This window comes from Dromiciops gliroides, chromosome 2 (assembly GCF_019393635.1).
Source record: "Dromiciops gliroides isolate mDroGli1 chromosome 2, mDroGli1.pri, whole genome shotgun sequence".
Classification (NCBI taxonomy): domain Eukaryota; kingdom Metazoa; phylum Chordata; class Mammalia; order Microbiotheria; family Microbiotheriidae; genus Dromiciops; species Dromiciops gliroides.
In genome coordinates this window covers 123,989,992-124,006,819 of record NC_057862.1, presented here as the reverse complement: position 1 = coordinate 124,006,819, position 16,828 = coordinate 123,989,992, and the positions used below count along the sequence as shown (strand labels likewise).

Here is a 16,828-nt window from a genome sequence, read left to right as displayed (position 1 = left end):
ATATCCCTGAGCCTCAGTTTTCAAATCTGTACAACTGAGGAGTTGGACTAGGTGACCTCTAAAGTCTTTGCCAGATCTTTATTTATGATCCTATGAATTATTTCAATATGCTGTACAAACTGCCTTTAGAAAAAGGTAAATTAAGGTAAGACTACCCAACCTCTACAGTGGGGATTACAACATTTAGCTCATTGTCTTACGTTTTATGGGTTGCTGTTCAATCGTTTCAGATGTGCCCCACTCTTTGTGACCCCATTTGGGGTTTTCTTGGCAAAGATACTACAGTGGTTTGTCATTTCCTTCTCTTGCTTTTACACATGAGGAAACAGAGGCAAACAGGAATAAGCAACTTACCCAGGGTCACACAGCTAGTAAGAGTCTGAGATCAGATTTGAACTCAGGTCTTCCTGACTCCAGGCCCTGTGCCCTATCCACTGCATCACCTAGCTATAGTACACTCATTGTGTACTTAATGTAATACTAATTGAATTGCACTCAATAGGCACTTAATGTAATACTAGCTGAATTGATTAACAATCAATTGATTAACAATCCATACTTGCTCCTGGGAGAAGAGAGATTTTGAACTCTAAAGCACAGGAACAGAAGGAAGTGAAAAGAGCTGTGCAGAGAGGGAGCAGAGCAGTTGGGCCAGTAACCAATGTTAATTAAAAAATAAAATAAAAATAGAGAAGAATCAAGGCCAATGTTTTGCTTGCAAGCTAATTGTGATGCCCATTTTGCATGCATTCTGGTGAAAAACATTTTCCCCAGCTGCTCCACTGGACTCAGAAGCCAGTGCACATGGTGAATAGACCTGAATAAGCACAGGCAACCAATTCTCTGTTCTGCTACAAAAGCCTTGGGTAGGAAGAGAGTTAAGTCATACCTCTGCCTCCATCAACACCAACATAAATCTGAGCTCAGGTCAAAGAAACCCATTACACAGAGTGCAGAAGGCAATTAAATGGCTCCAGAATCAGCCTAATGCAAAGAATCCAAATGGGGCCCATGACCCAAGGAGCCCTCAGTAACTCCTCCATCCAGATACTTCTTCAGGAAATGATTGTAAAATGGGTGGAGATGCTGATAAGATACCACTCCCACTGGCCATTTCCTGGCAGACTCTTTCTCTTGTTCTTAGTCTGTGGGAGTTGCTATTGCTGTACATCTTAGTTTAGTTTTGTTTTAATATCTGGAATTTATTAGCTGTTGGGAGACACAAAAGAGCAAGGGATTTACCTACTATGCCTTAGCTATCCCTTCCTTCTTATGGTCATAGGCTCATGCTCTAAAGCTGGAAAGGAACTTGAAAGCCAACCAAGCCATTTCACAGATGAGGAAATTATGGTATAAGGAAGATTAAGAAATTTGTCCAAGGTTACACAGGATTTGAACACAGACCTCCTGATTTCAGAGCCATTGTTCTTTCTACTGTGGCATACCACCAGGTATTCTACAGCAGCTGTAGTGTTCGATGCATTGGCTCCTGTCTGGGTTTGCTTGCTGCCTCTCACTCTGACCAGGAAGGGCATTTTCCTATGTGTTTATTTTCTTAGCTCCAGGCTACTTCTCACATCAAATCTCTTGTGGAACCATTGTTTGACATTAGGTCATCTCCCTTCTGGTGGCACTATTAGGGAGACGCAGAATGAGCCAAACAGAGGGAACTAGCATCAATCATACCCCTTGTCTGGCAATCATGGAACAGGAACACAACAATGAGTCTGGGAATTTTTGTGTTAGCTACCCACAATGCGAACACCCACAGCCCACACAGAAGATGAGACCAGTGATCCCCCATAAAACTCAAAAACACTCCTCCCCACTACATTTCTTATAATTCCATTTCATCTACTCCTCTTTTTCCATAAGCAAATATACCTAGTTCTCAAAATCCCTATAATAAACCAAAGAAGCACAAGATGTTAGAGCGGGAAAGTGCCTTACAGATTATCTGGACCAACCCCCTGATTTGAAAGAAGGAAAAACAAAAACAACAAACCCCACAGTTCAAGAGATGAAGAAACTTGCCAAGTTTACACATTAAGTAGAATCCAGTCCTAGAATTTGAATTCAAGTTTTTTGATTCCAGATCCAATATTCTTTGTGCTACCCAGATGTATATCTGTCTGGGGCAGTAGTTATCTCCAAAGAATTTTTTAGCTATCTCATCTGATTCCTGTTGTCAGCCTCCTTCCACTTTACTGAAGTGGTGGGTAAACTTTTCCTTTCATAGCAAAAGTGACTTTTTCAGATTTAACCAAATGAATGCCAAAATGTCTCTACAGTTTTTTGAGCAAAGAATCATGGAAGAGTCATCTACAAGACTGAAAAAATGGATCACTACACAGAATAAAGGGAAGAGAAGAAGAAAAACAAGAAGAAGAAGCAGGCATGTCCCCATTTGTAGTCTAAAAAATATTTCCCAAATTCCAACCTTCACTCTTCCCCATGGTATTTAGCCAATTGGCAAATGCTCCCTTGGTCATCTTTCTTCTCAAGTATATGCAATAAGCTCTTTTTAATTCCCCCTATCAATTATGTTCTATTAGTCTTTAATCATCCTTGTTACTTTTCTTTGCTTTTTGGTCATTATCATTATATTCTTTGGAGATGGAATGAAGTCCTACACTTGGGAACAAATCCCTTTAGAGCCAGTTTATATTAGAGACAGGGGTGGGCACATATGAGAAATAGTGCTGGTATGGCAGTGTGTGTGTGTGTGTGTATGTGTGCACGTGCACACGCGAGCACACGTGTGTTCATGTGTGGGTGAAGGGATGAGCATGAAATGTGATTAAGAGGAAGGAACATGAGCCGTGGCCAGTCTGGGGCTAAGGATGTGATGATGGAAAGTATCCATGAGAGAATATGAGGATGTACAAGTAAATAGGTTTAACAGAGGTAGAATTGGCCAAATTAATATGGAAGATAGACGTGAATTTACCTGTGGGTATGGCTGTGTATTTTACAAGGACATCAAAGTAATGGAAGGAGAGAACACATGACAAAGACAGATATGCACAGCAATGAATAGCACTTCAATGATAACATCACTATAGAATTTGCTGAGTTACCCTCTTGCTGGTTCCCTGCTAAGGAAATCTGCCTTACCCTATAGTAGTCAGTGCTGTAGACATCTCTTGACATCCCAAAGTCTCCGATCTTCACCAACAGGTTGGCTCCGACTAAACAATTCCTGGTGGCCAGATCCCGGTGGACAAAATGCTGTGAGGCGAGGTATACCATGCCAGAGGCAATCTGGCTGGCTATGTGTAGCATCTGGGACAACCCTAGCTCTCCTTTGGCCTGGCGAGGTTGCCCATCCACCAGGATCATAGCATCTGGGCCATGAGCCCTGTAAGAGAGAGAAAGAGAGAAGGAATAGAGAGAATATATGAGGGGCAAAAGAGAAGGCAACCTAAATTCTCCAGTTTCTGGAATGTCTCTTTGAAATGGTAATAAAAATTTTCCCTTTCAACTGTTTGTTCTCCAAGGCTTCCATTATGGGTCAGTTCCAGAGAAAATCTAAACAAACATCATCCATTTTGCTTCTTTCTTTTGACTAGTTATGAGTAAACCAATTCCCAAGAGTCAATTTCCTACTTCTTATAGTATCTCACTGATGGCTTAGGAGAATTACCAGTAGTTTGCAGACCTAGAGCATGAAGTTCTCCTACTATTCCAATGGGGCTTAGGGATGGGGAACTTTGGAGGAGCTGCGGCAACAGATGGGATATAGTCTGTGAAACTAAGGAAGAAGCCTAGAGCTTGACCCAATATTCTCCACTACCAAGCCAGTCTAGGACTTTCTATTATAATGCCACACCCCTGTCAAACTGGTCACTTGATAGTTCATTCTTTTCTCCATGAGGCCAATGAGCAGTAATAAAATCCAGAGACTTTATTTATGAAGCTGTAGGCTTGAAGCCCCTATGCAGAGCAAACCTTTAGGCCACTTTACTGCTTCTCCAATTTCTACTGAAAGGCATCATTAAACTCAGACAAATTTATTTTATTGTCTTATACTGGCTTGACCCTCCCCATTCCACTGAAAGCTTGGAAAAGAGTTGATGTCAGCAGAAAATCAAAACTCCTCCCTCCCCATCCTCATTGCAAATATCCCCTGAGACAAAGACTAGCACTACAGTTGTGGAGACAAGAGGGTCATTTTTGCTTTGAAAACACAGTATATACAAGTGTATCCTATTTTCACCAAGTCCCCACTTTCCATTGAGATCTACAAGGACTAGAGAAATAACGAAACCATATCATTTTAGAGTTTGGAAAAGACTGGATGATAGAGATCTATTATTGTTATTGTGGTGGTGATGGTTTTAGTAGGATTGTTGTTGTTACTATTAATGTTACATAAGGAAAGAGTTGGCTTTCTCCAGAGAAGGGTCAAAGTTTTTCAGCTCCAGTGACACTAGGATTAGGGGAAAAGTCAAGAATAACAGAGCCTTTCTTCCCTGATGGTTATAAACAAGAGGACTAATGAAGCTCAGTTGGGAATCTACCCAGATCTCTAAGGCAGAAGCCCTGAATGTTGGAAAAGTAAAGTTGGCAAACCATACTCATTGCTTCTTAACTGATTCTGAGAGCATGTTGTGCTCTCATTAATATCTTACACTATTGTCTCCCAGACACATCTCTCTAGCAACAGAAATAACATACATTTAGAATTTGGTTATCTGTCAGTTTCCTTAGAGCCTATCACCCAACTCCAAAAGGGGGTCTTATACTGGGATATCATTATTTCCTTCTATTTTGCCTTTCTCTAACCCCTTTCATCTAAGAAATATTGGCCACTTTAGAGAGAAGAGGGAGACAGCCTATGGCATGATGACATTTCCTCTCCCATTTATCTCTTCCTCTCGACATCCTTATCCCTATCCTTTTTCTCCTGTTTCCTTTCTTCCTGTCTCTTTCTCCCTCCTCCCTAGGTTTAAGCATGACAACAACCACAGTGGAACCCATGGCCAGCCTTGCCAGGAATATAAAGGACATCAAAGATTGTTGAGCCCTCTTGAAGATAGCATGTGGCTGAAAATGTAGCACATTTCTTTTTCTCTGGGAAAATGTGAGCGTAGATACAAGTCTTGTTTTAGTTAGGAGTAATGCCTGAACTCAAATGTACTCTTAGCTCAATATCCTAAATATCAGGGGAAGACATTCCGCTATAGAGACAAGAAGATCAAAAGACTTTAAGCCACAGGAAATCCTAAGGAGTTATATCAAAAGAAGTCAGATCAATTCTTTAAATCCTCCCCACTTTCCCCTGTGACCAATAGGTAGCCCAAATTATAATGTCAAGTCCAAAGATTTTTCAATTCCATCAACCCATGACCATATTCCCCATTACCTCCTATATTTCCAGGCTTTTATGCCTCCTGAAAATGAATTTTCCTCTGGGTAATGCCCATGGATGACACCTCAAGTCAAGATATACAACTTAGTCACTTTAAACCAAAACTCATTATAATTTGCTGCTGCATTGACTAAAGGCTTCTATGAACCTAGTTCTCTCAGAAACCTGATCTCTAATTCAGCATCTTTTTATACAAAGAGTCTAGGTAGCCACTGGGGCAAGGTAGGTTCCAAGTTGGGGATATTCAGCTTCCTCCATTGGAAAGCAGGTGCTTATTCAGAAGGATAAGAAAATGGATGGGTATTGATTTCCATATACACTATTACAAACCAATAAGAACTTGAGATAAGTAGTGCAACATGCTGATGATTCTATCTATCTTTTGTAACTGCTCTCAGATATACATATCACACTAGAGCTGAGACATGGGGTGGGCAGAAAAGGAAAGAGAGCTATATTGGGGTAAAGGAAAAGAATTGTGATACTAAATATCAAATTTCAACTTCAGATGGTGATTTGGCATATCTCGACTCTTTAAAAAATAAAGCCTCACCTCTTCAGCCTCTAATTTTGCCCTAACTTCTGACACTGTATCAAAAAGGAAACTCTTAGAACCTAAAATACCTCGATTTTCCCCATTCTGACCCCTGATGGATCCCTTCTTATATGATTTCTTTACCTTATTTTAGAGGAAGAGGTCAAGAAAGAAAGTCTAATCTAATACAAATAATCCTTCTTTTTATTATTCCCTTTCCTTGATTAGTTTGCCACTTTATAATTTTCACTCATCATCAAAGAATCCTTTGTCGTAGGGGGTCTTGATGGTAGAAGGAAGAGGAATAAGGGAAATAATTTTATCCCCATTTTGATAATGGTGCTATTTAGACAACAACAACAAACATGGGTTGGTCAAGGTCAAAAAGTGAAATCAGAACATACTAATTTCAAGGCCCTGGATCTTTACTAGAAGCTATCATAACTATTACCAATCCTCATGATGATAATAATAATAACAATCATGCTGTCTTACTTTTTTTAAAACCATTTTGAGGCTCTTCATCTTGACCCTGTCCCTTGGAATTAGGGAAATGAAAAATTGGAAAAACAATTACTCTTAACCTCACCAATTATTTTCTGGATTTGGACAGAAATTTGGGGCAAGGTCTTGGATGAGGTTTCCAGAGTAATGATGCATGACTGTCAAATGGAGGTAGCCTTGGAGGAAAGATTTGTTTGGTCTCTCCTTTTCCATCACCTGGTGCCCTGGGTTAAGGTACTGCGGCCATTCTGAGGTCAGAGCCCTCGTAGTTTTCCCTCCCAGAATATGATCTCAATGGGTCTCTTGCTTACCTGAGGAATTTGTTGAGATCTCCATGCTTCATGTACTCAAAGACCATGATAAGAGGATCGCCATCTCCACATACACCGTAGAACTTGACAATGTGCTCATGCTGTAAGTTGGTAAGTAGTTCTGCTTCTCTCTGGAAATCCTTACGTGCAGCTAGGGTAGGATCTTTCAATGCCTACAATGGTAGGACACAAACCATAAACTCTTAGAGACCAGAGAGCATGTCTGCTTTGTGTACTGGAAGAGTATCCAGCACAGCACCATTAAGTCACAGATCCTAAAGAAAAAACTGAGATACAGGCTAAGAAAGGTATGGTTCAAATCATAATGACAAGGTTTGTAGTTTTCTCCCTTCACTATCATGACCATTTACCATTGATCCTGGTAGAGATCACAACTATCCACTTATTAAATGTTTCTTTCCTCTCATACATGCACCAAGGTACCAGTTCTCATCAGACAGGGAAACAAACTGAGACAAAACAGAGTTACCTATGTACATACAAAAAACAGGGGTCTGGGAATAGAACTTCAATCTCTCATTTGTAAAAGATGCATCCATTGGGCTAACGTTGTACATTGGTTTGTAAGTTAGTATGTAAGAAATGGGATAGAAAATGGATCACTGATCTTGAACTACAAGGGACCTCAGAGGCCTCCTAGATTTTACAGAAGAAGAAACTGAGACCCAAAGAGGTTAATTGACTTTGAACCCATGTCTTCTGACTCCAGAGACAGAGATCTTTCTACTATATCAAAGCCTCTGCTTTGGCCTTTCATATACCTTATTTTTAGGCCCATAGGGATCTACGGAGAAACATTAATCATTCTTTTCTAGTTTTGTTTCCTGCTTCCTATATCTGATGAAGAACCCCATGTTCTCTTGGCCTTCCAAGAAGGTCAATGGGAATCTAAGAACATAGATAGGTTGGCATGGTGAGTGGGGAGGGAATGTGGATGAAAAAAATACTTATAAAAGTGAATGGGCCCACTACAAAGTTTTAGGCTAGTGAAAACTGGTGCAACATGTAGAAATCTCTATTTTCCATCATTGTGCTTGATTAAAATGAACCTTAATAGAATCACAGAATTTTCAAGCTATAATGTACTTTACTTTTCATCTAATCCACTGCCTCATTTTACAGCTGAAGCAAATGAAGCCAAAGAGTTGGCATGACTCATTGAAGGTCATACAACAAACTAATGGCAGATGAGTGTATTTCCTCTGCTTTCATTGCACAGAGGGCCAGATTTTTGCAAGTAGGCAGAAGAGGCAAATGCCTATTGGGATGATTTGACAGATGCTGACCAAAAATATCTTTCCCATCTCTTCTGTGTTAAGTGTCTGAAATTCCCACACTGTTCCTTTGGGTAAAGGCCTATTAAAATACAATTGTTATAGAGGTAACATACTAAATCATTTTCAGACAATTATTCTTTCATTCAACAAATATTTGTTAAGCATCTATTGGCTACAGAGCTGGTATTATTAAATACAGTGCTAGCTTTATGCAAGTAGGCAGAATAGACAATTGCCTACTGGGATAATTTGACAGGTTCATATATCATGTGTGTATTTATATGTGTATATACAGATATTCACACATACACATACTTTTTTGTGTTTTTTTCTGTGTTTCCTTTCACAGCATGACTAATAGAAATATCTTTTGTGTGATTGCACATGTATAACCTATAGCAAATTGCTTACCATCTCAGGGAGAAAGGGAGAGAATGTGGAACCCCCAATTTTTTTTAAATGAATGTTAAAATATATTTTTACATGTCATTGGGAACAAATAAAATATTATTTTGAAAAGTTATGGTCCTAGAGATTTGCCTGGACATTGAAGGGTTAAGTGATTTACCCAGAATCACACAGGTAGCAGGTGTCAGATCTATCATGCTACTTCTCTGAATCTCAATACCATGCTACTTCTATTCCAGCCATCAACTTCAGCCCTGAATTTAAACTCCTACCTCTATCACAGTAGGCCTCTGAATGATGAATCCTATCACACTTGGATCCAAGTCTACCATGCTAGTTCCTGAACATCTCTACACCATGTTACTTTATGCCTATCCTTTCCCCTCCCCTTTCTAACTGTATCCCAGAAAGAGTAATCATATCACTGCTACCATTCCTAGTAAGGACTTGTCAATTAATTACTCTATGATACCAATCACCATTCCCTCTATCTTCCTTATCCAAGACACTTCTCCTTAATCACCACTCCCCAGTATATGTGTGTTGCCTTAAGGCAAAGGACTATCCTGCTGTCTTGTATCCTTATCCCTAGCACTTAGCAAAGTGCCTAGTACATAGTAGCCACTTAATAAATGCATTTTCATTCATGTATAAAGATGTGGATCTCAATATAGATAATGATAATGACATAAACACAGTCAGCCTAGGTGGAGAGATAAGTATGAAGATTTATGCAGATGTCAGATTTATGAGAGAAAAAAAAAAACAGACCAAATATCAGCTAACCAAATGGCCTTTTCCCATCTCTTGAAATCATTCTTTTTCACAGTATGGACATCAATGGAAATAGTTGGTTATTTTCCACATTGAACCTGGCTGGACAGCACCAGCCACCTCCCCTGGGGCTATTGCTGCTTTATCGTTGACTGTTTCTGAGTTTCTCATGGGTTTAAAAAACAATCTTGGGGCAGCTAGGTGGCGCAGTGGATAGAGCACTGGCCCTGGAGTCAGGAGGACCTGAATTCAAATCCGGCCTCAGACACTTAACACTTACTAGCTGTGTGGCCCTGGGCAAGTCACTTAACCCCAATTGCCTCACTAAAAAAGAAAAAAAAAATATCTTGCTCTTCTTTTCCTTTTTTTTTGCTCAATATCAACGTCATTTCTAACATTAAAATGGACTTTATACTTGAAACCTCAGACCCATATATTTTAAAGAATAGATAATTATAATAGCTCACATCCTATAGCACCTTAAGACTTGCAAAGTACTTTCATTATTGCTGAAAGAAGGGAGCTAACAGTTATTATGATGATCATAGGTTTAAAGATCAAGGAACTTTAGGGATCATGGAGATTATCTCTCATTTTCAGATGAGGAAACTGAGACACAGAGAATTTAAGTGATTTATTTAGTCAAATAGTAACTATCTGAGGCTGAATTCAAACTCAGCTATTTCTGACTCCAAATCTGTCACTTTTTACTATTCCAACTAACTACAAATAGGTAAGAGGCAATAAGATGGGTTTGAGTTTTAAATAGTGAGACTGGGCCTTAGGTGACTAGGAGAAGGCAATGACTTTCCATCTGGGACTCTAAAATCAGAGCCTAATCCTTTGGCACAGGATGGTATTGCCCGTTATTAGATTGCCTTTTATCCATCTTTGTTCTTTTGCATGGCCATGGGCAAGAAATACGGAAAAATGACCTTGAAGAATGATAAAGATGATGATGATAGAGGAGGGAGAGGGGGAGAAGAGGAGGAAGTGGAAGGATGAGGAGAAAGAGGGGAAGGAAATAGAAGAAAGACTCAAATGAGCTAGGTAGTATATTGAATCCATTTTATAGACAAGAAAACTGAGATTTGAGGATAATGGCCATACTAAAATAGTGAGTAAATGGTCAAATCAGTATGAATATTCAGGGTTTCTGGTTTCATGGTTTAATGATTTTTTTTTCTAACATACCACACTGCCTCTCAAGATATCTGAAATTTTGGAAAAATTCTTTCAAAATGAGTGACAGCATACTCATTCTCACAGAACTAATGAATTTTAGAATTTGAAGAGAACTCTGAGGCTATATGATCTTATTTGTTACCTGACCAAGAGTCCCCACTGTAATCCCACTTCCCGCTCCCCTACTCTCATTCCCAGTCCCAGGGGCTATTCAGCCTCCACTTGATGTATTCACATCAAGTATTTAGGTTGATGTGAATACATCAAGTGGAGGTAAACTCACTGCCTCCAAAGTCAGCCCATGCTGTCTACTTTTAGATGACTCTATCCTTAGAATGCTCCCACCCCCACCTATATCAAACCAGCATCTGGCTCTGTAATTTCTTTCCATTGCTCCTTGTTGTTCCTATTAGCTCAGATGAGTTGGTTGTTATTTTTTTTTTGGGGGGGGGGGAGGCTGGGCAGTGAGAGTTAAGTGACTTGCCCAGGGTCACATAGTTAATAAGTGTCAAGTGTCTGAGGCCTATTTGAACTCAGATCCTCCTGAATTCAGGGCCAATGCTTTATCCACTGTGCCACCTAGTTGTCCCCAGTTGTTAAATATTCAATATGGACATTTATGCCTCTGAATCAACAAAAATTAAAAATCAGGGCTCGAGTCATTGTTTTGATGACTGCCTAGTAATGATAGAGGAAATGTTAATAATTCAGATTAAACTTGAAAATCAGTGCATGTATATCCCCCACCCCTCCACCCCACCCAGAGAGTTGGTTGCTAAATATTTATCAGCATACAACTACCTCTGTGCAAACAAGTAGAGGGGCAGCTAGGTGGTGAGTGCATAAGGCACTGTGGACTTGAATTTGGATCTGGCCTCAGACACTTAATAGCTATGTGACCCCTATCCCAATTGCCTCAAAAAAAGGAAACTATCAGAACAATTATAATCTCTAATCTATTTAACAACCTACCCTTCAAATATTTGAAGAGAGCATTCACTTCTGTGCCTTCTATACTACCCTCATCCACTCTTCTACTTTGGGAAGAAGAAAGGGGTTGTTTCCTAGTATTTTCTACACATTTGTATTTAGGTTGATTTCATTTCCTCTAATGCTACTTCATCTTGCCTTATAGATTAAGTAGGGGTATTTAGTTGGATGAAAAGAAAAATTGCATTAGTGTCAAAAGTACAATTCTTTTCATCAGTTCATAATTCCTTAGAGTCATTTAATATATTCATCATGGTGGGTGGGTGGGTGTATATGTGTGTGCAAGCACACACATGTACATTTGAATGCTTCTTTCCATTTTGCTTTATCTGGTTGGGATCTGATTTTGTATGGGTCAATGAATATTAAGTTTTCTTAATATATGGATATGTTGCTATTTTATCACCTCTCAACTAGATTATTCCAACTGCCTCATGATTGGTCTACCTTCCTCAAGTCTCTCATTGCCCCAGTCCATCCTACACACTGCTACCAAAGTGATTTTCCTTAAATGTAAATCTGACCATGACCCTCCTCCTATTTCATCAACTCCAGAAACTCCCTATTGACTCTAGGACAAAACTACAATTCCTTCCTTTTAGCATTTAAAATTCTTTACAACCTGCTCGCAAGCTAAATTTCCAAGGACATTTATTCCCCCTTATTCTTTGATGAAGCCAAACTATGTTCTCTTTGTTCCTCCCCCAATACTCCATATATGTACATATATGTATATATGTATTTGTAACGTATGTATATATAAATATAACCATGATTCCCATATATGTGTTGTGTTTTTATGTGTATATATGACATATAACCATGATTGCTGGTTCAAAGCATATATTTAGCTCCTTAGGAAGTGCCTCAGTGGCAAGTATAATGTATGCGTGTATAATTTGGAGCAAGTTATTTCCTTCTGGATCTCAGTTTCCTCATATGTAAAATGAGGGTGTTAGATGATATAACCTCCAACATAATCCTTCCCAGCTCAAAATCCTGAGAACCTCCTCAGAAGCCTTATCATAGCACAGAAGTATCCTTGGTTTCTTAAAAACACAAATTCTAGTAAGCCCTGCCAAAGGTTTTGTGTAGAGCCCTAGAGATGGGTTGTTTGTTATGTGTCATCAGAAAAGCATCCTGTCAAAATTTAGAAAGGTTCATCTGTAGAAGCTTGGCCTCTAAGTGATGATTGGTTTTTTGTTGTTGTTTGTTTTGTTTTTGGCCATAGCGACTCACAAAGAATTGCCTCAAGATTTATATGAAGCAGGATATAGAATGAAGAAAACAATATGAGAACACATTATTAAAGGAATAATAATAATAAAAGTGACCAAATCTGGAAAAGAATATTCACAGAATAAAAAGAGAACAGACGTGTGTATGGAACAAACAGGATGCTTTTGTTATTATTTTGTTAAAAATTAATATACACATTTTAAACTAAACTGTAAACAAGTTGGAGTATATGGGTTTGTGTAGGATTATTCTTTTCCTTGTGTTTATTTGAATGTCAGCAACTATTAATAAAAAAATAAGCTTAGAAAAAATTTTAAATTAAAAGAAAACCATCTATAATCTGCATCAGTGGAGCAAGTATCTGTATTGATACAATCCTGGATCTTTGGAAATATTCAAATGTGTACATGACATGTACACACATGCATGCTGCACACATTGGAGAAGAAAACAGACATTTTTAATTTATACAAAGCCAAATTCCAGGGCCATTAGCTGAGCTCCATAAACTTTTCTATCAAAGAAAGGAGGGATGACTGAATAGCAAACAATTTTCTATTCTTACTTCATTATGTACTGGAAACAGTACAATTTTTGGCAAGCTAAGTAAGGCTCAGTGGAGCCAAGGAGTGTCTAAGGGACCACCACAGGCTTGAGAAGAGGTATTGGTGATTCAAGAAGAAAGGGATCTGCTCATTCCCAACTGAAAAAAGCTATTAAATGTTGTATATATCACAGACAAGAATCCCTGATTTTTTAATGAGAGCTTCTATCAATGGGTTCCATGTCCTACTGATTTAGGTGAGCCTCCCTTTGGGTATCCATAGCACTTATTCAAGGTGTCACTAGAAAGTGACCAATTGTTGGTCACAAATAAACAAGCCAGAACTCATCCCTCCATAAGAGTACAATCTTCTTTTTAGTAGTCTCCTTGGGAGGCTACCAATTTCTCTCAATTATGCTCACATGGCTTTGCCTGCTTGTGAAATAACTGTTGGGAAGCTTTATTAATTTAGGGCACTCCAGGCTTTTTAAACTCAATTTGATTGCTCGCTTTATTCAAGGATGAAACTATTTCACAGCTTCCAAAAATCAAAACCACTCTAAAAGGTCAATGATTTGTCACCATTGAGGACATTTAAAAGTCCATGCTCCATCACAGTATAGGATGATGAATGATGGGTCTGGAGTCAAAGGATCTAGATTTCTAGCCCAGCTCTACCTGTGTGACCTTGGACAAGATACTTCTCTCCCTTGTGCCTCAGTTTCCCTATCTGTAAAATGAAGGGGTTGGACTAGATCACTTTTATAGTTTCTCCTAACTCTCATCTTTGGTCCTCTGATTACCCTAATCCCCAAAGAAATTCCAAGTATATTTCATGCAAAAGTAACAGCACCCTTGCAAAAAATATGTGACCTCTCAAGGGGACTACTTTTAGAGGGGTAGTAACCACCCATACTTTTGGATACAGTTATATTTGTTAAACATTCACAAATATTTATAGTCACACTTGAATGTCCACAATAACACAATTATGTACACCCTCATATCTCAATAGTGAACAAGTCACTTATCTTTTTCTGAGGCTCAATTTCCTGACCTGTAAAATGGTGATAATAATACACTTCTTACCTCACAGTGTTGTTGTGAGGAAAGTGTTTTGTGAAAACTAATTTGTTCTATACATTTCAGCATTTTCATTTTATCATATTTTATTTTTTATTATTATGGTTATTATTAAACACTTAATGAGAGTACTTTGTAAATTTTCAGTGCTATATAAATAATAGTAATGGTTATATTGAGAATTTACTCAATCCTTAATAAAGGCTTGCCAATGTATTTACACTCATAGTATTTGTTTTTGTTTTTTTAAACTGTAGTCTTGTTCATGACTCTATGAAGATAGGAAATTACTCTGAAGGAAGACCAAACTTCTGGAATATCCAAGATCACCATTTGTTTCAAGTACTGAATTTTTTCAATCTTTCTTGCTCTGCTCTGACCAAAATTGAGAGATGATGTGGAAGGGCTGGTGAAAAGATCACAGTGACTTGTTTATTAGGTGATGAGGATGCAGTCACATATATGCATAGCTACTTTCAGATTCCATCACTCCTGACTGGGGAGAATTTGACCCTTTTCCTCACAAAGGCCACAAATGAGCAAAAGCCTGAGTGAAGCAGAAACCATCTAAAACTTGGACTTCACCACAGAGTGACAAGTCACTTCTAAAGGACCTTGACAAGTCTAATGGGGCATTGACCAGGTGGGTGGGGAGATTCAAAGTCTCATGGCTCTGAGATCCCCCTGCTTCCCACCTCACACCTGAAAAAAAATAGAAAAGGCTCTAGGTGATTATGGGAAAAGAGTATGATTGTTGTATTTCTATGAGTGGGGCAGCTAGGTGGTGCAGTGCCAGGCCTTGAGTCAGGAAGACTCATCTTTCTGATTTCAAATCCACCCTCAGACACTTTGTAACTTTGTGACCCCAGGCAAACTACTTAACCCTGTTTGCTTTAATTTACTCATCTGTAAAATGATGGGGAGAAGGGAATGGCAAACCCCAGTATCTTTGCCAAGAAAATACCAAATGGGGTCATGAAGATTCAGACATGACAAAAATGACTGAACAACAACATTTCTATGAGTATAAAAATGCAGCTGTCATTTTTAGAGTCAATCCATATTGGACATTTTCCCATTAGAGTGTAAACTCATTAAGGTCAGGGGATTTTTTACTTGTTTCTTTGTATCCACAGAGTTTAAACTGGCATATAGTAAGGGCCTAATAAATGCTTGTGGATGGAAGGAAGGAAGGAAGGAAGGAAGGAAGGAAGGAAGGAAGGAAGGAAGGAAGGAAGGAAGGAAGGAAGGAAGGAAGGAAGGAAGGAAGGAAGGAAGGAAGGAAGGAAGGAAGGAAGGAAGGAAGGAAGGAAGGAAGGAAGGAAGGAAGGGTTATAGCCTTGTAACTGGCCCCCTTCTCCTATTGGTGACTGCTTACCAGGGCCCTCCATCTTGGGGACCATCCCAGTCTGCCTGTGCTTGCTTCATCCCCTTCTTGGCTGCACTTCTAAGTCTTCAGATTTCTTCATCCTGCCCCTGCATGGCTAACTTCTCTCCCTCCCACCCCACTTTTCGTCTCCCTTTTATGTGTCGTCTTCCTCCATAAGAATGTAACCTTCTTGAGGTCAGGAACTGAATTCCTTTTTGCTTATATTTGTGTCTCCAACACTTACCACAGTGCCGGGCACATGATAAGTGCTTAATAAATACATATTATGTCTGCCTAAGGCCCCAAAAGTGAAGTGATTTGAACAGTAAGTGGCACATCCAGGATGTGAACCCAGGTCTCATGTCCCCTGAATCTTTTTCAGAGGTCTCTTTTCTTAAGATTCACTTATTCCAATCCTTTCATTTTACAAAGAAGGAAATTGATACCCAGAAAGATAAAGTGATTCTTCAAGTTAACACAGATAGAGATATAGATTACTCTGTGTCGATTAAAAAGTTCTGAGACATAGTTTCTGGGTAATTTCATCATTTTAATAATAAAGGCCAGCAAGTTATTAATAAAAGGTTGGTCATTTGGTTATCTCTCTTAGACCAAAGACTGCTAATGGTGGTGGGGGTCACAGTTTATATGTCCTTCAAATAGGAGGTATTCCCTAGGGATGCTGCCTCAACTCTGATTGTTTAAACAAATGGGAGGTAGGCTATATTGGAATGACTTAGGTCACTCAAATATTGATCAGAGACATCAATTTCCATATCACCTGTTTTCCAGGACCCATCTGACCAAACACAACGAGCAGGAATATACCCATTGGTCTAAACTGAGAATTTCTTTTAGTGTCAAATTAGATATTGGCCTGAGTACATCTGTAAGAGAAATTGACCACACTGGTTGGTTTCTAGATATGGAAGTAGAAAAGGGGGAAAAAAAACCACTTTGGTCCCAATAAAATAATTAGTTATTAAATATAAGAGAAATATTCATTTCTTACTGCTTCTAGCCTAGATACACACACACACACACACACACACACACACACACACACACACACCCCTTATTATACTGCGTTTCCCAAAGCTTTAACTCCTTCTCTGATCTCATGAGGATCAACCCCAGTATTGGAAGGATCTTCCATGCCGCTTCTGCTTTGGGCATATCCCATGTCTGCAAATCATTTGAGCTTTGTAGAACCC

General features: G+C 39.0%; 1 protein-coding gene across 2 annotated transcripts in view; it reads right to left on the bottom strand.

The window, feature by feature from the left end:
• Positions 1–16,828, bottom strand: part of NTRK3 (neurotrophic receptor tyrosine kinase 3) — a 474,280-nt gene that overhangs the window by 51,303 nt on the left and 406,149 nt on the right. For both annotated transcript variants that reach the window (XM_043987406.1, XM_043987407.1), the window contains exons 14-15: positions 6,725–6,897; positions 3,118–3,361 (exon numbers count right to left, since the gene is read on the bottom strand). In XM_043987406.1, the coding sequence (XP_043843341.1) occupies positions 3,118–3,361; positions 6,725–6,897 (417 nt within the window). The remainder of the gene's footprint in view (positions 1–3,117; positions 3,362–6,724; positions 6,898–16,828) is intronic.